The sequence below is a fragment of the Triturus cristatus genome, chromosome 5_1 (genome assembly GCF_964204655.1).
Source record: "Triturus cristatus chromosome 5_1, aTriCri1.1, whole genome shotgun sequence".
Taxonomy (NCBI): domain Eukaryota; kingdom Metazoa; phylum Chordata; class Amphibia; order Caudata; family Salamandridae; genus Triturus; species Triturus cristatus.
Window position 1 is genome coordinate 492,644,575 of NC_140587.1, and position 27,380 is coordinate 492,671,954.

General features: G+C 47.6%; 1 protein-coding gene across 1 annotated transcript in view; it reads right to left on the minus strand.

Annotated features, from left to right (window-relative positions):
* The window catches only part of LOC146831112 (carbonic anhydrase 13-like), a 349,445-nt gene extending 326,231 nt beyond the window's left edge, over positions 1-23,214 (minus strand). Inside the window, exons 1-2 of the mRNA XM_085603835.1 lie at positions 23,190-23,214; positions 22,466-22,663 (exon numbers count right to left, since the gene is read on the minus strand). Coding sequence (XP_085459961.1) covers positions 22,466-22,663; positions 23,190-23,214 — 223 coding nt within the window. The remainder of the gene's footprint in view (positions 1-22,465; positions 22,664-23,189) is intronic.
* Between the last annotated feature and the right edge of the window lie 4,166 nt (positions 23,215-27,380).

The following is a 27,380-nucleotide window of genomic DNA, read 5'->3' on the forward strand; positions in this document are numbered from 1 at the left end:
TGTTGGCTTTGATGAGCCACTCATTCAAGTATGGGAAGACATGGATGCTTTGTCTTCTCAGATGAGCAGTTACTACCGCCAGACACTTTGTGAAGACTCTGGGGGCAGTGGTGACTCTGAATAGAAGTACCTTGAACTGGTAATGTTGATCCGCTAACACAAACCTGAGAAATATGCGATGAGCAGGGTGGATTGGAATATGAAAGTAGGCTTCCTTTATGTCTAGAGTAGACAAAAAGTAGCCCTTTTGCAAAAGAGGTAGTGCCTGTTGAAGTGTTACCATGAGGAAATGGTCCTACTGTATGTAAAAATTTAGTTACCTGAGATCTAATATTGATCTGAGAGAACCGTCCTTTTTAGGTCTCGGCTCGAAGGCTGCGCTTGCGCAGTCTCGGTCCAAGATTTAATGACTTGGAGAAGAGGGGCTTGAACCCGCCCCTCTTCTCCCCTCTTCTCCATTGGCTGGCCTCTTAAATGCTGGCCAGCCATTGGAGAAGAGGCTTGTCTCGCAAAACAAGCCCAGTCCTTTTCGGATTCGGGGGCGTGTTTTTTCGATACTTTTCTAATTATCTCCTCCAGCCAATGGCAAGAGGAGAACACGCCCCCGAATCCGAAAGCGCCGCTGCCTTTCTCCGAGGCATTTCTGCTTCGCCTCGGAGAAAGGCAGTGGTGTGCCGGACCACGCTGTAAATGTAAACTTAATTGCACAAGTTATTTATATGTGTAAAATGTTAACATTTTTAATCTGTCTGTAAAGGGTTTAATAGGTTAATGTTTTTTGAAGCGTATTGGTTCACGTGTGTCTTAAATTCTAAACAAAGTAGAAATACTAATGCCCTTTAAAGTTTATGGGGGGGGTGGGGGGGGGGGGGAGAGTCTATCCAACCAAACGCTCTGGAAACCCAAAATGTAAAATAATGGCTACTAATTAAATCCTCTAATATTTTATCGAAATCGCAGACAAATCCTGCCTTTGTTTGGAATATCAGGTTTTATTTCAGTTTGGGGCATAAAGCATCGCTTTCAGCGATGAGTGTTCCACACTGCATCATTGACATACATGCTTTGGGGAGATGGCGAAATTCATATGTATTTTACCGTCTTATTTGGCTTCTCAGTTCATCTCCTGCTCGTTAATTAGGCCGACAGTGGAAACCCATCAGACTGAGACACCCCCCCCCCCCCCCTCCCACGCCAATTACAGGGCAGCAAGCGGGCCTTTTGAGGGCACTCCAGGACTGACGGAGCCTTTAATTCCGAACCCAAGAAGTACTGTGTTTTCCTTTGAAACCAACATATGAAAGGGCCCTTTAAAGGGTAACCAGATTAGATGGACTTTATTCGGTTTTCTTTTGAAACCCTTGCTGTCGCTCACTCTGCAACTAGTTATATTTTCTTTCTGTCCTGCGTTTGCTGCCTACAGATCTTGTCATTATGACATATAGTTGATAGTAAAGCCATACTTGGACTCACCTAGTACCATGATACCCTGCGGTTATATACAAGCTATTGAAACTGCCCGACACCGCCCCCCCCCCCCCGCAGTGTTGGTTCAATCATTGGTACAATGTTTCCGGTCACTGAAGGAAACTCTACTCCATTTGCATCGGGTGACACAAGTTGTACTGGCATTTTTTTTAGCTTTTGTCTGTGTTGGAGAACTGCATTTTTGTCTTTTGTTTATTGAAGACCTATTGTGTACAATGCACCCTGGTACCGCCCATTGTTAGTCATTGGCTGCCTTGCTTGTCAATTTCGTTTGTTTGATTCTTAGCCAATTATTTCTCGCTCTCCAATTCCCCTCTCTCTCGCTCTCCTCTTCCCCTCTCTCTTGCTCTCCTCTCGCTCTCCTCTTCCCCCCTCCTCTCTCTCCTCTTTCCATCTCTCTCCTCTTTCCCTCTCTCTCTCGCCTCTTCCCCTCTCTCTCCTCTTCCTCTTTCTCGCTCTCCTCATCCTCTCTCTCTCCTTTCCTTTTCCCCCTCTCTCTTCTCTCCTCTTCCCCTCTCTCTCTCTTCTCTCCTCTTCCCCTCTCTTCTCTCCTCTCTCCTCTTCCTCTCCCCCTCTCTCCTCTTCCTCTCTCTATCTCCTCTTCCTCCAATAATTCGGTGAGTATCAGGGTTTCCACTTGGATTCACGCCGCCCTCACTCGTCAGGGAACCGCAAGCCCTTCCCCCGGAGCCACTGACTGAGGGTCGCAGGCGTGGGCGGACGGGGCGCTGAAGTGACCCCACGGGTGGAGGGGCGCTGGTCTGTGTTTTGCGGACCATCAGTGCAAATAAAACGCAGACGCTCACAGTCCAGACAGGGAAAATAGACCAGGACAGAACACCAATATTATAAGCTTTTATTCTTGGGCAAAACGAAGGAGTGAGGAAACGTAGTGTGCCCAACGCAGTGTAGGTGCTGTGCCCTGGTTCTGCCCGAACAAGTTTTACATGTGCTGATATCTCCGCACTTCAAAGATTAAGAAATGTACAGCAAAGTATGCAACAGGCAGCGCAGCACAACATACTCATTGTACAATTTAGCAGAACCAATAACCAGCACGCAAATGAAATGTCTAGATATAAGACTCTGAGACAGACATGTGACTGTTCTTTTTTCTGGTCCATTAGTGTAAAAGAGGGGTTCCTGTGGCACGAAGTAAAATCAAAAGAAGACGTCAACAGAACACAAAGATTGCAATTTGGACTATAAAATAGAGGCCAATAGTTTTGCACTTTTATATGAAACAAAAAATGCAATGCCCGTCTTCCTTTTGGTTGGAAACGTCAATGACGCAGTTCCGGTGACGAACTGAGAAGTATGAAAGGGCACCGCCTCGTCGCCGTGTATTATGATTTCTTGGCCATCTCACTAATGTTGTGGAACAATGTCAATAGCTTAATCAGTGTGTGTGTAGGTGGCTCTGTGTGTGGGTGCAAATGCAATAGGTCTCGCATTTGAGAGTGATTAAGCTATTGACATTGTAAATAACAATGCCGTTTCTTTAACCCCTTCAGCGCTGCGCGGATTCCCCCGCGGTGCTGAAGGGTTCGAGCGCGGGCGGGGCCATGACGGAACGGTTCCGTCATGAGCACAGCTCAACCGATGCTCATGACGGAATCGTTCCGTCATAAGCATGGAAGGGGTTAAATGTCTTAAAAACAAAAACATAAACAAAAATAATGTCATGAGCAATGCCAATAGCTCTAACTTTACCAATGCCGAGACCGTTGCATTGTTAATGCTTGTTTGGTATTAGGAAGTAACAGGAGTACACGCCCGACCCTTGGTGTTGTAGCGGTACTGGTTCTATAGCTCCTTTTAGAAATAGAGACTTTACCTCTTGTTTGAGGAGGTGTAGTTGGTCCTGTGAAAGTTTGTGTGCCTTTGGAGGAATGTTTGGAGGAGTGTTGATGAACACCAGGCAGTTACCAGAATGGATAATCTGTTGAACCCACTTGTCTTTTGGTATTGACTGCCAAGTTGGTAAGAAATGTGACAGTCTTCACCCGACAGGTGTTAAATGGTCGGGAGGAAGTATAGGTAAGTCACTGTTTTGTATTGGAGGGGGAGGTACGTGTGTTTGTCCCTCGACCACTGCCTTTGCCGTTGTTTCCTCTGTAACCCTCTCTGAAGTAATTTTTAGAGCCAGAGGGTTGGTTATTGACCTTGTAGGTGGATGTAGTCACTGAGAAAGTATTTTTGGACCCTGTCTCGATAGATTGAGCGCAGAAAGGAACCACGGCCTTGTGTTGACTGAAGGGCTCCCTTGGATTTGGCCACTACAGTGTCTTTCTTCATCTTTTCAAGTGAAGAATCTACCACTGGGCCAAAGAGGTGTTCCTTATCAAAGGGTGTATTTAGTATGGAAGTCTGTACCTCAGGTTTGAACCCAAATATGCGAAGCCAAGCATGCCTTCTTAACAGGACACTGGTGTTTACTGCTCTGGCAGCTGTGTCAGCAGCATCTAGGAAGCATCTGATTTGATTATTTGAGATACTTTGTCCCTCCCTCACTAGGTCTTGAGCTTTAGCTCTATGTTCTTGGGGTAGAAATTGGAGTAATTGTTCCATTTCGTCCCAGTGTGCACAGTCGTATCTAGCTAACAATGCTTGTGTGTTAGATATGCGCCAGAAGTTTGCTGCCTGAGAGGCCACCCTTTTCCCAGAAGCATCAAGAAGCTTAGATTCTTAATCTGGGGGTGGAGCATCTCCTGTAGTTTGGGAATTGGCCCTTTTGCATGCGTTGGACACCACCAATGAGTCCAATGGTAATTGTCCTCTTATGTAGAGGTAAGGATTCGTGCTCTGACAGAATCATTAAAGATATCGTCTACATGCCTAATCATGCCTTGAGCATGGGTAACGTGTGTGATTAGTTTTGTTTACTGCTAAGGGTTTCAAAGAGGAAATCCTCTTCGAGAGAGTCTTTGTGGAGCTGCACCCCATGGTAATTAGCTTCCCTACCCAGCAATTCAATGTAGCCTACACTGTCGTCCGGTGGAGAGGGGTTGGTATGGTATAAGTCAGGATCATTGCCTGTGGGCGAGTTAGTGTTGTAGTGGTCCCATGGATCTGTAGGTATAAGCTGAATGTCATCATCATCCCCATCCCCATTGCCATCCACATCATCCTGATTGTCAGGTGTATGTGGTGGTGAATGTTCAGGTGAAGTTGGCACAGGTAGGTTCTGAGAAGAAGGGGCTGATGGAAGAGGAGGAGGAAGTGGAGTAGGGGAAGGGTTAGTTCCAACAGTTCTCTTCTTCAAAGGAATGTGATATTCCTCTTCTGCATCAGTCCTTCTTTTAAGAGTCACTTTTGTGGTAATATGTCCAGTCTGAGGATTAATATACAACACCTTCTGTTTCGGTTCCGGTTTATCGAGCAGATCGTCTAAACTGTGCTTTTTTGGTGACTTCGGTGAATCAGTCTGTTTGGGCGCCGAAGGTTTCGATGCCGACATTTTAGGAGTTGGTGTCTTCAGATCCAAAGTATGTTTCATTGCCGAGTAATGTGGTTCGGAGCGGGGCTTTGTCTTCAATCCCGAAGATTTCGGCTTTGTGCCCGATTTTGAGTGGGGCTTTTCGGAGCATGAAGGCTTTTTTGCAGGCTTCGGTGCTGAGCCCGGGGCGTCAGAAGCGTGGTCTCGGAGACGACCGGGGCCCGAGGTCGCGGGTTGGTCCGGAGCCTTCTTTTTCGGTTGAGATGGATGTGGGGGCGAGGGAGATTCTGTACTTACAGTACGCTGTTCATGATGGATGTCTTCATCCTGGTCGGAGCCGTACTCAGAAATGGAGATTGGTTCCTGTTCCTCCTCAGCCCCGATAGCGTCGCCGGCTTCTTCATCTAATTCTGGTCCGAAGAGGTCCGGAATAGAGCCTGTGTGTTGACTCTGTATGTGGCGACGTCGAGCCCGGCGGTCGCGGAGTGTCTTCTTGGAGCAGAAAGCCTGGCACGTGTCGCAGTCCTGTTCTCTGTGCGCAGGAAACAAGCACAGGTTACACACTCCGTGTGAGTCGGTGCGCGGGTACTTTGAGTGGCACAGAGGACAGAATTTGAAGGGAATTTGTTCCATCGACTGCGAGTCGAACAGACGCCGGTAGGCCCGATGGCCTAACACGAGCTTTCCGATCGAAAGAGGGTTTTTATAATTAAACACGACGCGCGAAGAATGGTATATGCGATCTGAAACAATACTGTCAAGGGTGAGTGTCTTGCGCACCGAGGGAAACCGAAGGAACGGCGTTGAACCAGAGCGCAGCGACTAACATCCAAACCTGATGGTGGAAAAAAAACAATCTGAAGATGCAGTCGATGCCCATGCGCACTATCACCGAAAGGAGGAGTCACCTATCTTGTAACTGGAAAGACTTCTTCAAAGAAAAACAAAGTGTAAACATCAGGACCCAACATTAGATGGAGATCTATGCACAGCATGTGATCTATAGCTCACATGCCTCGAACATACAGCTTCTCATGTCTCCCAATCCATAGGAGGTTCCATTGGGTTTGGTAAAAATGTAGGTGGTGGCACAATACTAGACACTTTCATAACTCAATCAAGATAGAAAAAATGGATACGAAAAATAAGTTTAAATAAATGAAGTGGTCACTGTAGTATTAAAAAGAAGGAAAACTGTAGGTGTGCATATCACCATAATGAGCCAGAGAAAATATTCACCATAATGGAAAATCACATGTGCATCCTGTAGAAAAGTACCCCTTTTGTATGGTCACAGCCACACTTTTGTCTCCAGTGCTGATGGTTTTGACTCTGAATGTGTACTCACTGCCAATACTCTCTTCTTAAAATATGATGTATGTGAATCGGTAACCCCAATTGTCAAGGACTTTGATCCCCTTATTAGTCCCTGGCAAATGATACCACTGCACCCAGGGCATGGTAGTTACAGGGGTCACCAGAGCCTATAACACCGATTGTGCCACTTTGAGTGAGCCAGGTAAACAGATGACAGTAGGTCGTCTATTGGAGACTGCAAGAGTAGTGCCAACTGCACAAACTTGACTCTGCCCTCACCATGAGTGACAAGGCTACAGCACTATTTTTAATAATGTTATTCCCCTATAAGGTAGGCATCCTGAGCCCAAGAATCAGGGCGCATTATATTAAAGGCATGGACCTATAAATGCATGCATATATGTTCCTATAGAAGCCTCAATCCATTAAGGGCTACTATAAGTGTCAAGGGGCCATTGAATAACATGAGCTGGCACCCGGGCACACACAGGTTATCAGCTCCATTATGGTGCCACTGAAAACTGTCACGTTTGGTATCAAACAACTTTTCTCATCAAACCCAACCTTTTCCCAAAGTCAGATTTAATGTGACATGCACTCACTTGACTACCTTAGAGGTTGCCCACCTGGTTACCCAAACCTTTCCTGTGCCCTGGCTGACCACCTGCGGTTCCTGCTGCCAAGACAGGAATCTGACCCCCTGCCAGGAGGTGTGAACACTCCCAGGAGTCAGAAACAAAGGCATGCATAGGCAGGAGTAGTCACCTCCCTCCCTGACAGGATGGCTAGTTCATTGGCACATCAAGGCGGTGAGTTTCAAAGCTTCCATCGCCTCTGAGATGAAACCAGGCTCCTTCCCAGAGGTGGAAAAAGCCTGGCACATTTGCAACCCAGCCAGGTGGGAACATAAGATAGTCAGGGGATGCACACCCCCACAAGGCTAGCCACACCCCTAGGGTGGACTACCTGGTCTACAAACTAAAGGCAACTCCAGAACTCCCTTGAACTAGAGGTACTAGTCCACTGCAGCCTGCAGGCAAAACCGCACCTGGACCAAAAGAATCACTGGCCATCGGGCCCACTGAGGGAATCACCCAGAAGTAAATGGTTTAGCACATTGTGAGAAATGTACTCCTGATATCCAGCAAGTTTCAGATGGCTACCATTTTCCCCTGGATTCCAGGACATCGAAGTGACCGAAAGCTGAGCTTGATGCAGCCAAAGCTTGTTGGTGGCCAGTCCGGCAACCACTACACTGTGCCTCAAGGGAACTCCGCAGCATCTTCAATCTAATGCCCCTGTGTCCCCGTTGTTGAGATTTTGCACCCCCTTCTTCACCAGCACCGTCAAAGAGGTAAAACCAGCAATCACAGCTCCTGTTGTTCAGCACCAGGGACAACCAGAACTACTCTACACCCAGGTCCTACGAGCCAGGTAAAAATCAACTGACTGTCGCAGCCTGGCCCTGGAAACTGCCTCACCTTAACCCCCAGTGGTTTCCACTGAACTTGACATGCAAATGACTGATTGTCACACATGTATTTCCCCTTTGATTGTAACGTTATCGCCTTGCGATATTGAAATGAACTGATTTATTTGTCCTTTAAAAATCCATATCTCTTGTTATACTCATCTGATTGTCTTTGTTTTGGTGTCAAAATGTATATAGAAATCTGCTTTATGTTTAGGAAGTAAGTGTTCTTGGATTTCTTTTGAGTTGCTTACTGTCCATGTTGATACTCTGAAATGCTTCACACATGTTCCTGTAATAAAGCCTCTCTGGGCCTAGCGCGCAACCAAGATGGCCGCGTAGGTGCGAGGCTCCCGAGGACCTCCGCAACCTCCTACGATTATCCTGAAATTATCCTGCCCTGGATGAGGGGACTATGTTGGTGAACCTGAGCTGAGGTGGCACCCGTTTCCCGCTTCCGAATCGGACCTCGGACACCGGAGTGAGCACCGATTGAGGTTTGCGGCCTTCCCCTCGCCGGACCCCGGATTTGCGCTGTGGGGTGATCCAGTGACAAACAGGGCAGGGCCTGGCGACTCGCGTACCCCGCACTTTCGCTTTTGCTTTCGCACCCCCTTGCCGTCTCTGCGAGGTTGGGTCGCGGAGCTCTTGGTGTTGGTGTGGCCTTGCTGGGAGACCCTGCCTGCCTGCAGGCTGTGATCCACCCCGCTGCTCTGAGGTGGCCCCCCCCGGAGCTCGTGGCCCTGCTTTCCTGCCCTACACGAGGTGGCTGGTGCGACTGGGAGACTGGTGGCCATGGCCACGAAACAAGATGGAGACCGGGCAAAGATCAAAACGACCCGGCGTGGCGCCGTCCATCAGGCCAACAGTATGGACCGCTATACCCTCCAGAAGGGATCTCCCGATGGACCGCGCAAGTCCCCTGAGAGCCCTCCTGATGCCCCAGACCTGCCCGCAGATCTGACTCTGCGAGATGTCATGGGCGCCATTGCCGAGATGAAGGCCTCGGTGGGCCAGCGGTTCGATACACTGGCGCAGAAGATCGACTCGGTCCTCGTGGATGTTGGCCTGGTGAGGGCCGATCTTTCCAAAACCAATGACCGAGTAGATTCTTTGGCCCACACCGCATCGGGCCTTACGACAGATGTGGCGGCCTTACAAACAGAGGTGCGCCGGCTTAGTCAGGCGAGTGCGCTTATGGATCGACGCCTGGAGGACTCCGAGAGTCGGGCACGGAGGAACAACATCCGCATCATCGGGGTGCCCGAGGGACGCGAGGAGGCGGCGGCGGATCTCTTTGTGGAGGACCTGATTGCTACCCATCTCCAGCCACGGGGGCTGAGTAAGTTCTTCGCTGTGGAGAGGGCCCACAGGGTTCCCGGGGGAAGGCCGAAGGTCGGAGCCCCTCCGAGACCTCTCATTGCCCGGATTTTCAATTTTCGGGACAGAGACGCTATCCTGAAAACCTCCAGACTGCATGGACCGGTCAAGTTTGACAATATGGAGGTATTTTCTTACCCTGATTTCACCCCAGCGGTCCAGAAGCAGAGACTGAGCTTCCTAGGCGTCAAACGCCGTCTTCGGGACCTAAACCTCAAATACGCCATGCTATTCCCAGCCAAGCTGCGAGTGGAGGTGGACGGTCGCACGCACTTCTTTGATCGTCCCGAAGCGGCCGGGGACTGGCTGGATACTCTGTCCGGGGATCGTGATCGGGGGGGCGGGGGGGGGGGGCGGCGGGGGGAGACGGCACGCTGGATCGGGACTGAGGGTTTAATATTGGGCCTCACTCTGGACGAAAATGATGCCACTTTCGATTCTGCGTCAGTCTTTGTAAGTTCCCCTCCTATGGAGGTTGTGTTGGGTCTATTGGGGGTTCTCCCTCCTCCTCTAGGGGGTCTAGTTAGTTTAACTATATATGGGGCGACAGGCACACTGCACGTTGGGGGGGCTGTTCGGGCTCATGCAGGGGTGCAGGGAGGGGGGAGTTCTGTTGGGGTGGGTGGGTAGGGATGGGGTGTTGTTCGTTTTTATCACAAGGCAAACATATTTTTGTGTTAGTTCTAAAGTGCTCTCCGGGGGACGAATGATGGCTTCTGTATATGATGGGGGGTAGGGAATTAACTTTGTTGTCTTGGAATGTGAATGGACTGGGGGACAGGATCAAACGAGGTGTGGTCCTGCAGTTTTTGAAGCGAATCTCGCCCGATGTAGTCTTTCTGCAGGAGACACACCTCATTGGCAACTCCTTCTGCGCCATGAATCGGCGTGGCTATCGCCTAGTGGCCCACTCGGGCTTCACGTCTGGCTCAAGGGGTGTGGGCATCATGGTGAAGAACTCGCTCCCGTTGGAGATTGATGAGGTGCTCCACGATGACAGGGGACATTACACGGTCTTGGTGGGAAGACTGGAGGGCAAAGTGGTTGTCTTTGTGTCAGTATACATCCCACCGGGGCTGCAGTCGACCACCTTTGCAGACCTGGGGCGCCTCCTCCTTGGCCTTCCGGGGGGGCTTTTAGTTGTGGGGGGGGATTTCAATGCGGTGGTATCTGGGACTGTGGATCGTCATCCCCCTAGGGACCTCCCCCGGGCGCAGGCGTGGCTATCCGGACTCTTGGATACATTTGGATTAGTGGACTGCTGGCGTTTAAAACACCCCACGCAGCTGCAGTACACTTTCCACTCGGGAGCCCATGGTAGTCTCTCACGACTAGACGATGTCCTTGTCCCGGCGGCCTATGTTGGGAGGGTGGGAGAGGTGCGCCATTTGCCACGGGGTATTTCGGACCACTCCCCGCTCCTACTACACTTTGATGTCTTTCCGAGGGGTGAGGGTAGGGTGGTCCCAATCAATCCTTGGTACCTGCGCGACCCCACCATTCGCGCTGAATTGATTAAATCCCTTCAGCGATATTTTGATGAGAATGTGGGGTCCGTGCCTTCGGCTGTACCACTGTGGGAGGCCTTCAAGACAGTACTCCGAGGGGAGGCCCTATCCCTTATTTCCCACGCCCGGAGGCGCGAGCGGGAGGAGGTGACCCGGATGGAGGCTGAAATAGCCGAGTTGGAGGGTAGTCTAGAAGGTGGGGTGACGGATGCCGCATTACATGTCCTCCAACTCAAGCAAGCGGCCTATAGGGCCCTCGTCACGGAGGCGGCCAGGGGCCTCAGTAGAGAGCAACAGGGGCGACTGTATGATGTGGGTGATAAGGCTGGTAAACTGATAGCGTGGTTGGACAAAAAAGAGAGAGCGAATCGTGTGGTCCCGCTGATTGAGAAAACGGATGGTGTGTGTGTAACTGAGCCAGAAGAAATCGTCTCCTGTTTCGCGGATTATTTCCGTGGGGTGTATTCCCCGGTGTCTCCCTGCTCGGAAGAGGATTCCCGTGCCCTGATCAGGGATATCGCGCTGCCGTCCCTTTCCGGGGATGACAGGGTGTCGCTGGACGCTGCTCCCACCTCCGACGAAATCGCCCTCGCCATACGCTCGGTCGCTTCCGGCAAGGCCATGGGTCCGAATGGTCTCCCTATCGAGTTGTATAAGTTGCGACCGGATACGCTGGCGCCCCACCTCCGGGCTATGTTCCTGGCGGCACACTCGGTGGGCTCCCTCCCGCTGGACCAGCGTCTGGCTACCATCGTGGTCATCCACAAGGAGGGGAGACCTCGGGACCGGGTTACATCCTATCGGCCCATTTCGCTACTGAATGCGGAGCCCAAGATTCTCGCCAAGGTACTGGCCAATCGGCTGGTCGGCGTGGTGGGCGATTTGGTTCATCAGGACCAGTCCGGCTTTATTCCCCATCGCAACACAGCCCTTAATCTGCGGCGTTTGCACGGTGTGCTCGCACGTGTCCCGTTCATACGGGAGCCGGCCATTTTGGCGTCCTTAGACGCCACTATGGCATTTGACACGCTTGAATGGCCATACATCTGGGCGATGCTTGCGAAGTTTGGATTTGGCCCAGGGTTCATCAGTTGGGTCAAATTGCTGTATTCGGGCCCATTGGCGCAGGTGGTGGTGAACGGAAGAGTATCGGCTCCGTTCGAGCTGGGCCGGGGCACACGGCAGGGCTGCCCCTTTTCGCCGCTCCTCTTTGCACTTGCCTTGGAGCCCCTGGCGGAGTGGCTGCGGTGGGAGCCTTCCATCCGTGGTCTCCGCTGGACCCCCGAGTATGAGGACCGCGTATCCCTATACGCTGATGACATCCTCTTGTATCTAGCTTCCCCACGTAAATCGCTCATAGTACTGGTTGATGTTTTGCATTCATTCGGTCGTAACTCCGGTCTTGTCATCAACTGGGCTAAATCGTGTGTGTATGTTCTCTCCGGGGAGGCTCCTATCCTCCCGCGGGGCTGTCCGATCCAGGTCGCCCCGCAGGGATTTAGGTACTTGGGTGTCTTCATTACTCTGGACCCGGAGGCCCGGTATAATCGGAACTTGCTTCCCCCCCTCCAGCGTCTGAAAGAGGATGTCGCGCGCTGGCGGCGCTTGCCACTTTCGCCGCTCGGCCGGGCGGCATTGTTTAAAATGATGTCGCTGCCACGTTTCCTGTACGCGTTGCAGAACACAATGGACCTCGTCCCAGCGCGCTACTTCCGCGAGGTGGAGAGTTTGCAGCGCCGCCTGTTCTGGGACAGGAGGCCACGTATTGCCCTGGCGAAGCTGACGCTCCCATGGTATGACGGGGGGATTGCCCTCCCGGATATTAAACGGTACTATTGGGCCTCCCAGCTAGCTGCGATTAATCAGGGCCTATATGGGCCCGCCTTAAACCCGGCATTTGAAATGGATAGGATGCTACTTCCAGGTGGTGACTATAATCGAGCGCTCTACTCTAGCGTGCCCGACGCTCGCCTAACGGGCCCCACGCGTGTCATGGTGCGAGTGTGGCACGCGGCCAATGCAGCTATGGGGTGGAAGGACCGTTTGACCCGGGCGTCACCACTATACGCGTCTGAGCGGTTGGGCTCCTTGTGGACCTCGAAGGGCTTTGAGAAGTGGGACATAATCGGCATTAGCAAAGTGGGGGATCTCTGGACGAGGGGAGGATTTAAAACGTTCGAGATGCTGCAGACGGAATTTCAGTTACAGGGCAGCGAGTACTTTCGGTATTTGCAGGTCCGTCATGCACTGGGCTCCGTCTTTCCGGACGTTGCCTCCATCCCGGAGTGTTCCCCCCTGGAGGATAGAGTGCTGGATGGACACGTCCCTGACAGCACGATCTCACTGATCTACAAAAAACTGATCAACGACCGCTCAGGCTTGTTGACTGCCCTTCGTGAGGCCTGGGTAGCCGATGGGCTGGAGCTGGACGACGAGGACTGGATCTCCGCGGTGGCCTCCCCGAAAGAGGTGGCCATACCGGCTCGCCTTCGTTTCGTCCAGCTCAAGATACTCCACAGGGTCTACATGACGGGGCCAAAGCTCCTGCGTATGGGCTATGCTGAGGACGGTTTGTGTAAGCGTGGGTGTGGTGCGTTGGGGACTTTTCTGCATATCTTGTGGGAGTGCCCGGAGGTGGAGGGGTTCTGGCGTGGTGTGCATGAGGTGCTGCGAGTGGTTACGCATGTGGCGCTGTTGCCCGAAGCGAGGAGATGCCTGTTGAATGTGTGGGAACCTACCGATTACTCGGTGCCGCAGACGTGGTGGGTGACTCTGGGGTATATGGTTGCCAAGCGTGATATTGCTCAACTGTGGGGCTCCCAGAGGCCCCCCGACTGTCTCGGCCTGGAAGGAACATATGGATTGGTGCATGTTTCGGGAAAAGGTGGTGTATGTGGCGAGAGGTAAGCCTGGGACATGGGTGAAAGTGTGGGGCCCCTGGAACGCCTACCGCGGGGGAATCTGTGCTCCACCGTTATTGCCTGATCCGTCGCCGGCCCCGTCCCCTTAGCCAACTCATCCCCCCGGTACCGGGCATTGGGTTTACCCAGCCCTAGTTTTGATCTCTCCCCCCCTCTTGAGATTCCTATGGATGGCTAGGATCCCCCCTCTAGGGGAGCACGTGTTGCTATTTCCGATTGAGGATTGCCTTGTGGGTTTGTTTGTACTTGTTGTTCTTTAAGTTTAAAATGGAACCGTATAGTGGGGTCTGGATGGTGTGGCTCTCAACGAGGTTAACTCCTGTGCATGCTCATCCGCAGCACCATGTGTTTTATAAATGTATATCGTATGCTCCTTTCATTGCTAGCTAAGGTTGTAGGCCCATATTTGTATATTTTTGAGTCTTGTAATAAAGGGTTTCAAAAATAAAAAAATAAAAAAATAAAGCCTCTCTGTTCTGTGCCACGCTAACAGGACTGAGCTAGGGATTTTTGAGTGTAAATCCAAAGAACCTATTTGGTGTATTATGAGAATATGGCATAGTGAAGCCTAACCATATGCGTATGAGAAGAAACTCTCACTTGCATATAGTGAAGTGAGTCCACATCCATGCACCACACGTTTACAAATAACTACGTGTTTATAGATAAGGAAAGGTAAATAACCCCCAACCTATATGGCCTCTTGTCGTTTGGAGTCAAAGTGTAATCGTGTGGTCACGTGATTTGACGTTACATGCGGTGATGCAGATAATTGAAGAATAACAAGGATTCACTTGCCAACAATTTCCAAAGTCTTCACCAAAGTAGCAGCAAGATATCAAAATTCACAACACAAACATCTTTTCCTGATTGTTGCCAGTGTAATGAAGAAGGACTCCAAATTAATCCACCACACACGTAGCGGTTAACCGCCTTTAATGAGTAGCAGGTAAGAGTGCAGAGCCAGCTCCCCTTACTTCAAGCAACTGATCAGGAATTCCCCACTTCCACATAGCTGCCAAGGTTTCAGATTGCTATGTGTGACATTTTCATGATTTAAGTGTAAATATGAGTAACATTTCAGCCACTATGAGTGACACTTTCTTGCAAGTAAAATCAAGCAATGAAAAAGAGGGAAACATATAAATATCAGATATTACACCCATTTGAGCAACGAGAAACTCTAAGAGCATCTTACAACTGCAGCAAACCACCAGAAATGGAAGGGCAACAGTCAGTTGACGCGCACATTCGACAACCGGCCCTCCGCAGACTGCAGAGCATTGTGCAAGTGAATGCACAGGTGGGTGATATCAGACATCTCAGCAGACCATGAGGAAGGAGATGCATTTCATTGACCCGGAAGTGAAGGATTATATCCGGGATGGAATTGCTGCAAAAGAAACCTAATTTAGAGCTCTTCTATGTTCTGATCAGCAAGGTTTTTCAGGGGCCATGTCATCCGCCTTAAAATTAAACAACACATAACACACTGAAAAGAGAGAACGTTTTAGATTTAGTCAACGACTCGGATCCCTCCATCCACCAGCGACCGCTCCTTTAATCAATCATGCATTAATTAATAGGCACTGGCAGGCTCCAAACACATTTTGCATGCAGAGCACGTCGTCGGCCTGCACAGGAGATTGGCCGACTGCTGTCTCTTTTAGTAGCTGCACAGTGCAGCATGATTATCTCAGCCCGCCAGCCTGAGAAAGGTGTTGTGCCATGCGTGTTACTAGCATAGCTGCCAAGATTTCAGATTGCAATGTGTGATATTTTCATAATTTCAGTTTGATTATCAGCCCCTAAGAGGCACACGTCACGCAAGTTTCTCGTTATACAGTTTATCTAGCCATTGTAAGAGTGTGGCCGATGCTATTGATTTCAAAATGTAATCTCTTGCAAAATGTTAATAAAGAATATGTCGAGCTCTGCCTGCTCACCCTTTTTCTAAAAAGGATTGTCTGTTACACTTTTTATATTCATTAATTTTTTCTATTTATTTGACAATGACCGAAAATGACGCTTTCGCTTATAGCGAAGACCACATTAAAAAACTCTTGAGTGCTCCCACGCTTTTCGCCTCAGCTTCACTAAGTGTCACAGCTAAAACGCAAAATGAATCAGATAGACTACTACGACTAAAGAAAAAACAAATTCGGACTGATTTACACGGCCATTTCCTGCTAGAGCATCTTAAGGCAGGGACAATCCCAGGTGGACTTCAAATCCGGAACATTCCAGTCATCTTCACAGAGGATCCCCTATATAAGAAGGGTTATAGCTGCATTGAAACTAAATGCAGCAGGGACCTTATGGTCCTTACGGTCGAAACCGCTCTGAGAATCTCGCAACAACAACTGGAGGAAATAGCCTCACTTGAATCAGAAATCAAAGACAATCAACTAATTACGGATTCTAAAACTCTTCTGGAAAAAGTGGAGAAAGAAATCTTGGAATTAAAGATTACACCATAAACCAAAAAGGAAACAAATTTGAAAAAGACAAAAGAAACTTCTCTTTGGAAACAGTGAACCCATATTTACAAGGTGATTTTTACACCAGATCAGATTCAAGGAGATTTCTTCCGGACTATCAAGGAAGATCCAAAAACAGATTCATTACCTTTTCTGAAACTTCATCTTCTTCAGGTGGAGACACAGATAGCAGTGAAGGACGTCAAACAGCTAATAAAAGATGGAACGGACAACAACAGCAGGGACCTTCTTTTTTAGGCAGAGGCCAGCAAAGATCAAGAGGGCGCACCCGGTTCAACAACCAGCCCTGGGAAATGACCACACGCAGACAACATTACAAAAACTAATTCCTTCTCCCATCTTTAATTTAACTACACGTGTCTTAACTAAGGAGGAAGAAAGCGTTTTAGCCAAAGGCTTAACCTTCGTTCCAACACGGAGTACCGATTTCATAAAGATGAAAACAGAGGCAATTGAGTTCTGCTGCAAGATAAGACTAAAAATGTTTTTTTCTGGGAACGATTAGACTATTACTAACGAAGTTACAGGGCTTAAGAAAAAATCTAATTTCTGTCCCCCTTCTAACAAGTTACCAAAAGAAATATTAACTTTCGAGAGAAGAGTTCTGTCTGCCATTTCCAATATGGAAAAAAGATCTAAATTTGTTAAACACAATATTTCAAAGGCACAACGAGATGCCCTAGCCTCATTAAAAAATGATCCATCTGTGACTATCAAACAGGCCGACAAAGGGGGTTCGATCGTGGTCTGGGGTACCCCAGATTACACAACAGAGGTCCTCAGACAATTAAATGACCCGATTTGCTACAAACGCATCTCTAAGGACCCCACTTTGGAACTCCAAGGTCTTCTCTTTGATATTTTGAAAAAGGGTTTTGAACAACGTTTCTTAGGCCCAAAGGAATACAATTTCCTGCAAAACAAACACCCCAGAATTCCGGTTTTCTACATTCTGCCAAAAGTACACAAGAATGAGACCTCTCCGCCAGGCAGGCCGATAGTCTCTGGGTGTGATTCTTTAAATGAGCCAATTTCAAAGTACGTGGACTACTTTTTAAAACCATTCATGGAGGAGGTGCCATCTTTCCTCCAAGACACCACAGACTTTATCAACAAATTAGAAGGTGTCTCATTTGAAACAGACAAAGACACAATGGCGACATTTGATGTCAATTCTTTATACACCCAAATTCCCCAAGACGAAGCCCTGGCAGTGTTGACCCATTTTATGAATAAAAGACCAAGACCCTTGAGGGTCCCTACTGAATTCATTATAGAATTGGCCAGCTTTGCTCTAAAAAAAACTTCTTTTCATTTGGTAAAGAGTTCTTTTTTCAAACGAAAGGTGTAGCAATGGGTTGTCCATTCGCTCCGGAATTGGCAGTTCTGTACATGTCCATGTTCGAAGATAAATTCATCTATAACAACAACCCGTTCAAGCATTTCATAACAACTTGGCTGCGATTTATAGATGACATCTTCTTGGCATGGACTGACAACCAAGAACAATTAATCCAGTTTCATGATTGGCTCAATCAGAGATCTCCAGACATCAAGTTCAGTATCAATACTTCTATGACAAGGATACCGTTCCTGGATGTCGAAGTATTTCCAGCAGAAGGATGCCTAGTAACTACACTGTATACCAAGCCATCGGACAGAAACAAGGCCCTCTTGTTTTCAAGTAATCACCCCAGAAGTTTAAAAGAAAATCTACCATATGGACAGTTCTTGAGAATAAGACGGAATTGTTTTTTTAAGGACGACTACAGTATCCATGCCAACAGTCTCGTTGAAAAATTACGGGACAGAGGTTACCCTAAAGAACTGGTAAAAACAGCCATGAAGAGAGCCTTTTGGACCCCTAGAGAAACACTACTGACTAAAAAAGACAAGTCCCCTACAGAACGCCAGGTATTCATCACCACTTTTTGTACTAATTCCAATCAGCTAAAAAAAGTAATCCATCAGAATTGGCATTTGATCCAGAATTTGGATTCCACTTTGGGGACGGTCCCCTTATTTGCTTTCAAAAGAGAAAAAAATGTGGCCAACCACATAGTCAGGGCATCATCATACAAAGTTCCCGAACCTACACTGAGACAAATGATGGGTCTGACACCCATACAAGGACACCACAAATGCGGAACTTGCTCGTGCTGCGATCAAACGATCAGTGGAGCTTTATTCTCCCATAAAGGCATCCATTGGAAGCATGAAACTTTTTCAAATTGCAAGACGAAATACGTCATTTATGGAATTCTATGCCCCTTTTTAATGCTATATATCGGAAAAACGAATCAGGAGGTACGCCATCGGATTATGCAACACAAATCCCGCATTAAGAAAAACGTCGAGACAGCACCACTTGTGAACCATTGGCACAAAATGGCACATGTAGAACAAGACCTTCGCTGGACGGTCATTTCTAAAGTCGAACGCGACCCTCGAGGAGGGAACTTGGAATTAAAACTCTCACAAGGAGAAGCAATGCTAATCGTGAAATTCGACACTGCCATAACTGGTCTCAACGAATTGTCTGAAATTTACAGACTATAAAGGTGGAGATCCCCTCTCCTTTCTTCCCGCAATTCATAGTTCTGATTGCTGGTCCAGCCAAGTCCCGTCCTGACCCTCTGCGCTACACCTTCTAGACTTGAGGTTTTCCAAATAATATGTTTTTGTTCATTACACATAATATAATATTTTTTGCTAACCGCTTTGATAAAAAATATTTTTGTGTCCACTGCCCTTGACTACAAAGGTTTTTTCGACTGGTGTGGAAACTACAATTCCCAGAATTCCGGGCACTCTCAGAATTCTATTTAGAAGCTATACGGAAGTAAGAGCTCACAAGCAACAGTCCCGCACTCCGATGGAATACAAGTGCTCCCCGCCATGAATCAGGTAACCGTTTCATGTATACAACTTTGATTCGTTCTCTAGGTGTTAGGGGTTTTCGCCGGAGACAGGTTATTGACCAAGGTCTCTTTCATCCACAGACTTGGCGAAGCCGCTTCAATGCCAAGCAAGTTTAGTGCCTGTTGACGGAAGTACATACAAGGTATGTTTTCTTGAACACCAGTGCGCATTCTATTAATTGTCAACTCCAGCCTAGACTTACACCGAACTTCTTTTCATTTTCTCAGCGTAGAGCTTTCCGCTCCAATCCCAACATGGGACTTTCCGCTAAACCACTCAAAACAACCTCCCTCACTTCTGTGTGAGAATTTTCGCCATTAATGTGAGTAGACGACCAGTGCTGAATGACTATTCCGACCATGACATTTTCCTCATTTTCGTTTTTTGGCTGCATGTTGTAATTCAGTCCATTCTTTGCTTTTATAGTTGGTTCTATCTAAGAAAAGGCTTGATTCGCGCTGCCGGTAAAATTTGTGTTACTGTAGTAGAATGTAGGCATTTTGTGCACTCTGAGGCCATTGTACATTGCACAGGTGTAGTTACACCCTTTTCTCCTTTTTCTTCTTATTACAGTGTCTTGGTCCTGAGGAGAACCCCCTTGTGCTAACGTCTAGGGGTTAGAAATGCGTCGACCTGTTTTTTGTTGTATAAACAAACAGTGGTGTAAACATATTCAGTTGGTGCTTTCAAAAAATTGCTCTTAATTGTTTACAAAACTTGATTAACAACTATAGATTTGCACCTACTAAAAGTTTTGTTCAATTCCCACCAGGTTTAGTTTGTCCTTTGGTAACTTCTAAAAAGTGGAAAATAGGTTACCGAAGGCAGTCTCGTTCGAATGTTCGTTTGGTTGAATGAGGAGCGGTGTATGAATGTTGGTTTAAGGTCTGTCTTAATGGCAGATAAGTCTTTTGTAGTCTTATTTTTCTAAAAATCTTTTTATATGTTTATGTATATAAAATCGTTTACAGTTTTTCATTCTTGTATCTAAATAATTCCCATACAAGATAGATCAAAAAACTCTATATAATGAAGATATATTGAAATAAACACTATTAATTAGTTCAATCGTGGTTGTTTCGTGTTGTCTTCCATGATTTATTGACTCTTTTTGAATGATTCATCAGCATTGGCATTTTCTTTTTTCTTAATAAAGAATTACAGCACAAAAAGAAAATGAACTCCGCTCAAACACTAATAAAATCATTAACACCAAGCGGTCCGCCCAGGTTGGCGCGCAGCTACCTTCCCATCCCCGCAGGAAGCGGCAGCGGAACAAATCACACCATGACCCACAGGCTATCACAGGCTATCACAGAGGCTCTGTTGACTTTCGTGACACTGCTGGCACTGAAAGTAATTGGACGGGCAGTGTCACCACACATAGTCACAGTGTGACTCAGTGAACCCGACCGTCCCAAAACAAGCTGGTGGGCTATATGTCACACCGACTCATCAGACAGAATAACTTCAGCTGTAACAGGGCAGGCGAGAGGGAAGAACAAGGGAACCCTACTCACTAAGGAACCAGGGTGCGTAATTGATATAAGGAAACAACGGTTCCAGTGGAATAATACTGTAGAATGCAGTAGTATATCAAAAAGCGTAATCGCAATAAAAGGGTTACGTGGATGTCAAAGAGAGAGAGCCATAAACACCAAGGGTTATTTGACATATAGGTAGGAAACCGTTGTTTCCATAACAGGGCAGGCAGCTTAAGATCATGACTGCGTTCTAGAAAGTAGTTTTATATAATTTAAAAGGCATGTTTTCAATTTGATTAGAAATCAGAGTCAAACATACCATTACCTCACTCCCAGCACTGACTCGAGGTGAGCGGCAAGGCAGGTGTGCGGCAATTCGATACCTGTCCTGCCGCCTCGTGGCCGCAACGATTTTCAGAGCAACCCACACCGCCTGGCCATGCACAACGGTATGCTCTGGGTTCCAGCGGCCGCCGCGGTCCCCGGGATTGGGTCAGGTGGGTCAGGACACAGGGATTATATTTTAAAAAATATTTCCTGCATTACGAGCAGCGTTCATTGCCACTGCAGTCTCCCACAACTTACTTCCCAGGAACTGCAGCCACCCGCTCACGTCGCATCAGGCGGGAGCAGGATGGAATGTCCCATGCCGTTGCGCTGTTTCCAACTTTGAATGGTTGTTACATTGTAGCAGCAGCTCCCAAGCCTTCCGTGTTCAGCGTCGGGGCGCACTGCCACTACAGCTTTAGTATGCCATTCCAATGCTGCATGATTAGTAGTGCTAGTATGGGGCTTGATGGCCTAGAAGGCACTATGTCAATTATGCGTGACTTTGCATTTCAGTGCAGTGATGCGGACCACCAAACTGAAATGCATTAGTCTAACACCTGATGCGTGGTGCTTGGCAGGCCTGTACTAGTTGTCTATGCCTTGCCGCGCTATGTGCAAGAAGTCTGTGAGTGGGGTCGGGGTGTGACTTTGTGTGTGCGTGGAACCTTTGGAGGAGGAAACTGGCAAGCCGAGCACACATTTGGAACTTTAATATTATCCACAACTCAGTGAATGACCCTCACTGACTCCAGTACTAGGCACACACTTACTTGATTAAATGATTCAATTGCAGCGACGGGCCGCTGGTAGCCAGCTCGAGAGCAGCTGCAGTTCCAACGTGGGATCAGCCGCTATACTTGCCTCCCTGATGGCTGGCCGCCTGCTGCACATCAAGTTTAGTCTGGCTGGCTCAGCTGCACAGAGTCAGTAGTAGAGGTCCCAGTGTTCTCTGGGACCGTGAACAAACCACACTGGCCCCCGCAGTGAGTCTGGGTGTTGTGACTCTCAGCATTGCAGCCAATTCTGAATTCATTATTGAATTCAACTGAGTGCCGCCCACTTGCGCCACGGGAGGTAGCCTCAACCTCATGACTTGAGTCCCCCTATAACTGTCAGCCTGAGAACTCACACGACTCCTGACCTCACTCAATATGCCTCGATAGTACCCATTGACAAGCACTCCACTGACTTGACCAATGACATTACATTGCAGCAAGCTGGAGGCAGCTCAGAGAGCGCAGCCCCTAAGAAGTCTGCCAAGCTGCATGTACTGCTCGTGCCACTAGTGTTATTATAACAGCCAGCAGTGCTCGGGCCGCATCGCTTGATAGGCACAGGTGCTTATAATGCATGACTTCGCATTTCAGTTCGGTGATACGGGCCACCACACTGAAATACGTTAGTCTAACGCCTGATGCGTGGTACTTGGCAGGGCTGCTTCCATCCTGTTTATCTACCACCCACATTGTATTGCAAGACCCACCCAATAAAGAGAAAACAATGCAATGTCATAATTCAAATAACAATATGTAACAGGTTTCTTTCATAATCAATCTCATTCCCCACAACTCAATGTTTGTATAACACTTTTACTCTGAAATGTTATGGGACAACGATAAAAAGACAAAAACAGAAGAAATGAAAATATAAACATTTTGGAGAAAATATTGGAAAGCAGACAAAGAAGATGCAAATGCTGCAAACCTGATAGGGGTTTTGAGTCATCATACTCGACATAAACAGAATGCCCGGAATTCAGGATGACTTTAGCTGTTGTAGGGTCGTAGATTGGGTTCAGTGGTCTAAGATGAACGTCGTATTTCACATATCTGGTTTGGATATCGATTGGGGATTGCCGATTTCCATTAGCAAGTGGGAAAAACTTCTGCCAGTGTTCAGGACCTACATTTCCGAGAGAATAAATGAATACATAAACATAAGCATCTTTTTAAATAACACGTTACTTAATTAAAAATAAACGTTTTTCACGTGTTGTATAGATTCTGCCAAGAATATTCCTCTGGGGTTAAAAAAAATCTAGCTGTATAACTTCAATAATGCTTCTTCGTCCTAAGCTCTATCTGTTATGAGGTGTTAATGTACATTAGGTGCAGGCATATATTATCATTTTCGGAATAATTCTAAAAATGCTGCATTCATTTTCTAATGAGCTCAAAGATTTTAAGTGATTCGTTTCTCAAAAACAGTGCATATCTGGCTTCTCGACCAACAAATTAATAGATATATTCATCAGCTGTAATTTGGACAGATTTCAATTTTCCTCGGCCTAAAAGCCCAGCTCTCCAAGGCCCATATCATGAAGAATTTCGCTGGCTCAGGGCAGAGCCGGGTGCTGTGTTTTTTTGGGCGTTAATGCATGGACTTTAGACGGAGCAAGTCGGAAAAGAGAGAAGCAATGCCTGCTTACTGTATGTGACCAGAGCTATCTGCATTTTATGCATTAATTCAGAGGAATTCTAATTCATATGCATTAGCGTTAGACACTCCAAACGCAAAAAATACAGGCAATCTGTGCGTTGAGCCAAAGAAGATCTCCCTAATACAGCCGCAAGAATTTCTCACTATATATATTAGACTGCAAAATTCATTGTCATTGTTACAAAGAGGGTCCACAGGAGCATCAAATAGGGAAACACAAAAGATGACTGATGAAATAAGATGTCTGGAACTTAACACCGAGGCTGGAAAAAGACAGTTGCCTCCATTACAAAAAGGGAATACAAGCACTCATGAGTTGAAACATATACACTCATGTTATGATCAGGAGCACTGACTCGGCGTCTGAGGTCTCTAAAGTTCAGTGGCGTAACGACACTTGAAAGGGTCCCCCTGCAAAGCACAATGAGCCCCCCCCCAGCGGCCTGGCCCACCACCTACCACTTTGTTCCACGGACAAAAATAAGCAACCACCTAAAGCTGTATTTTCAGCACTTATCTGTGCATACTTCGAACAACAAATATCAATACAATGCACTTTAATTGTGTTCTAGGGCTGCATGAATGAAGAGATCCATGACTGATAATTAATGAGAACAAAGACAGAAAAGTCACATTACAAATGAATACATACTTTTTTATTTATAACCCTATTTAGAGCCAAGACGAGGTCTTTCCAGGCTCTTTAAACACATAGCTGGCATTTTTCTTTTGGCAACCCTACTTTATATTCCTTTTCATGAAATGCATTCTCACACTACAGCAGTAAATGTATATTTCAAATGCAAGGAATAGGAAAAGTGGGGGCCCACGGGGTACTGGAACCCGAAAATAACTAAGCCTCGGTCACCAGTTAACAAAGGTATGTTGACTGTGCACCTCAGATAGAGCATACAGCTGACTGTTGTGGTGCACTGTAGCACCCAACAACACTTTTCAATAATGTACATCATACGCAGACATGTAATAGCGCTCACTGGGTAGAGCTAATGTAGCACCTAGCTCAGAAATATCATATAGATGGATGGCACGCAGCTCCCAAGAGCATTGTAAGCAGTTTAAAACACACGCAAGCATTGAACAGAGCGCTCTGGACAGACCTTGCATACACCCCACATAGCGCAGATATACTCTACAGCTGGTTGCAATGTGGCCCGACGAGCACTTTCCAATAGCATGGAACACACACAAACTTCCAACGCAACACATTAAATAGAACATTTTGCTTATATCTAATAAGCACAGACCTGGCATTTTGGCCATGGGCCATATTTTCCATAGAATGCATTATATAAACATAAATAATGTCCCGTAACATGTAATTGCTGCCCCTATAGTTGTGTGTAGCTCTATCTATAACTTGGTCATCAGAATGTGCTACAACAAAGACTATGATGCTGGGCTGGTAAACAGGAGAGAGGCGGGGTATGATATTGATTAGCATAACTGTATCTCCTTTCAGCCATTTTTCAGCTCAAGCTAACATGTATGTATGTGTTTCAAGCCTCCACCTGACATCTCGGGTCCCGAGACGAAAAAGTGTTGATTACTTTGCTCAGCGGAAATGCTTACATACTCGTATCATTCTAAAGATAATGTTCTTCCTTTCTCATGATCTGAGTCTTCAGACACGTGTATGCTCCTTTGCATTAATGCTTTTATTTCAGACCTGTGTGTCCTTTCTCTAAACTGCTGCAGAGCTTGCTCCAACACACATTGCGAGCAAATTCTCTGGCTGAACGAATCTGTGGTTCACAGACTGTTCATTTTTATTTTGTTAATAACCCTTTTAAGATTTCATTTGCTGTGCGCGTAGAATTTCTTTAGCAACGGCCTAATGGAGGTGGGATAACTGTGCCCAGGCTGAGAGAGCAGACGGCCAGGCACATTGATGCGTGCCTCTGAACAATGCTTGGGTGGTATTTTCTGGGTGAGCAGTGAGAGGCAGGAAGGCTAAGCAGGAGGGAAAGGACACCTCTAGCAAGGGGAGTGATCTGCACCCTTAGGGCTGCAGGCCTTGTGTGGAAGGTCACCCCAGGATAGGGAAGGACATGACGACTTCAAGAATTGGACAGGAAGACTCTAGGCCAGTAACAGGTGATCTCTTGAGGCGGCTCGGAGCCCATCTCCATTCAAGACAAGGGCAGGCCAGTCCACTCTAAGGACCCCGAGATGCACACTTTACATGAGATGCACACTTTACATGAGTGCGACATGGAGGTCACCATTTGAGCCTCCAAACCAGTGCTTAATTTGAGACGGTGGTTTCCGGTGCTCGGCACCGGCACTTTATTGTCAGCACCGGGCCCTCTGACAGTCTGCCACAAGGTGGCGCTGTCTGACTTATTTAGAGATGACCCCAACAACAGTCAATTATTAACTCAATAGAAATTAAAATCAAATATTTCCCGCCACCCAAGAAATTCGTATAGTTTTGGGGCCTGAAAAAGTCCGAACTGTCACACTTGTAAGAGTGTGAATGTTAGTACTTGTGCTGTCACTATCATTGGTGGCACTGGCAGGGGCAATGTGTGGTGCAAGGTGCAGTGTACTCCTGACGACAGCCCTGGCACTTATTTTTTCTACAAATTAAGCACTGCTTCAAACCTGGCAGTGGGCAAAGCACTGGTTCAACACTGTGCCCTTCTCCGGGGTCGTTGCAATAAGCCCCGGCAGCACCGGCACTGGTATCCTAGAAGTAGACATAAGAGGTAGCCCATTCCCTAGATCCGCACAGAAGGCAAAGCTTCCTTCATCATGATACACATGCTTGCACTGGCTGCCAATGTGAGGATTCCCCGTTCTCCTCGCGGGTAGATCCCCTAGTGGTAAGGACCCCACAGGGACTCGCATACGGAGTGGCCTAGATACCTCGTGAGAGAAACCACCAGGGGAGTTCAGGTTATGGGCTGATCCAACTAATCTGAAGGCAGGGTGTTTGGGAGCCCTTTTAGGGTTTTATGGGAGCGTTTGTGTCTCTATGTGATTGAATGTGTGACCCCTGACCATATCCGAAGCTCTGGGTGATTGCCCCAATGTGTTTGTCCCTGCGGGAGCACCCTGTACCTCCTTTAATACATGAGTATTTAGCACTTTGCTTTGGCATCCATAGTGGGGGAGAAGGGGGGAGACACAGGTGGAGTGGCAGGGTTCTTCAATTCCTGGATGGCTAAAACTCCAAGTCCTAGTTTCTTTGTACGGAGGTACTGTACAAGGGAAGACTCACCTGCACACACCCTTGCTCTGGACTTTTACCCACCTCTTCCTCATTCACCACCAAAGTATCTAGTTCCAAGGCATGTGGCGACAGTGCGCTACACCCTGATCTAAGGCCATCATTGTATGAGGTGGGGGTGAGGCTGCAAAGACTACCGAGGGAATGGAGGACTTAAGGGGATGAAAAAATGTTTAAAGCAAGTGGGGCTACAGGGATAAAGGGTTTAAGGAGATAGGGATTTAAAGGGGTAGAAAGAATAGGCGTCCAGGGGCTCGGGAGGAAGAAGCTGTGGATGACTTCATTAACTGAGACTCCTCGGCACCACAGACCACTCCTACCTCGGCTCGGTAAGACTCACCTGAGGCCTGGCCTGCAGCTTCAGTGGCAGGCGTGAGCGGGAAGCAGAAGAGGGCAAAGGCAAGGCTAGCCTGGCAGGGGCTAATAATAATTAAATATGGCCAGTGGTGCCGCACGGTGGCGATCTTTCTCAGTAGTCTGGCTGGGTCTTGGGATGCCTTACCTCACTTGTCATGCGCACTTTAAATTGCGCTGCTGCGCAATGCGCATGACTGTATGGCATTGGCCACCAGCCCCACCCTATGCCCCACCCTGAAGACGCGCAGAGCGGAGACATCTGTATAGCTGCCAAGGTTTCAGATTGCTATGTGTGACATTTTCACAATTTCAGTGTAATTATGAGTGACATTCAACAACTATGACATTTTCTCGCAAGCAAAATCAAGCAATGAAGACAAGGGAAACAAATATCAGAACCCACACGCTCTTATAAAAGTAAATTAAATGAGTGGCACAACTTTGCAGACAGACTAGTGACTGCTGAGTTTGGTGTGCCCTCGATCTCTGTATGATTCGGAGCACTGCACGCATCATGTCTCGTCCCCGTGTGCAAGGCCTCAAACTGTCCAGCAATTATTGCACTGCCCC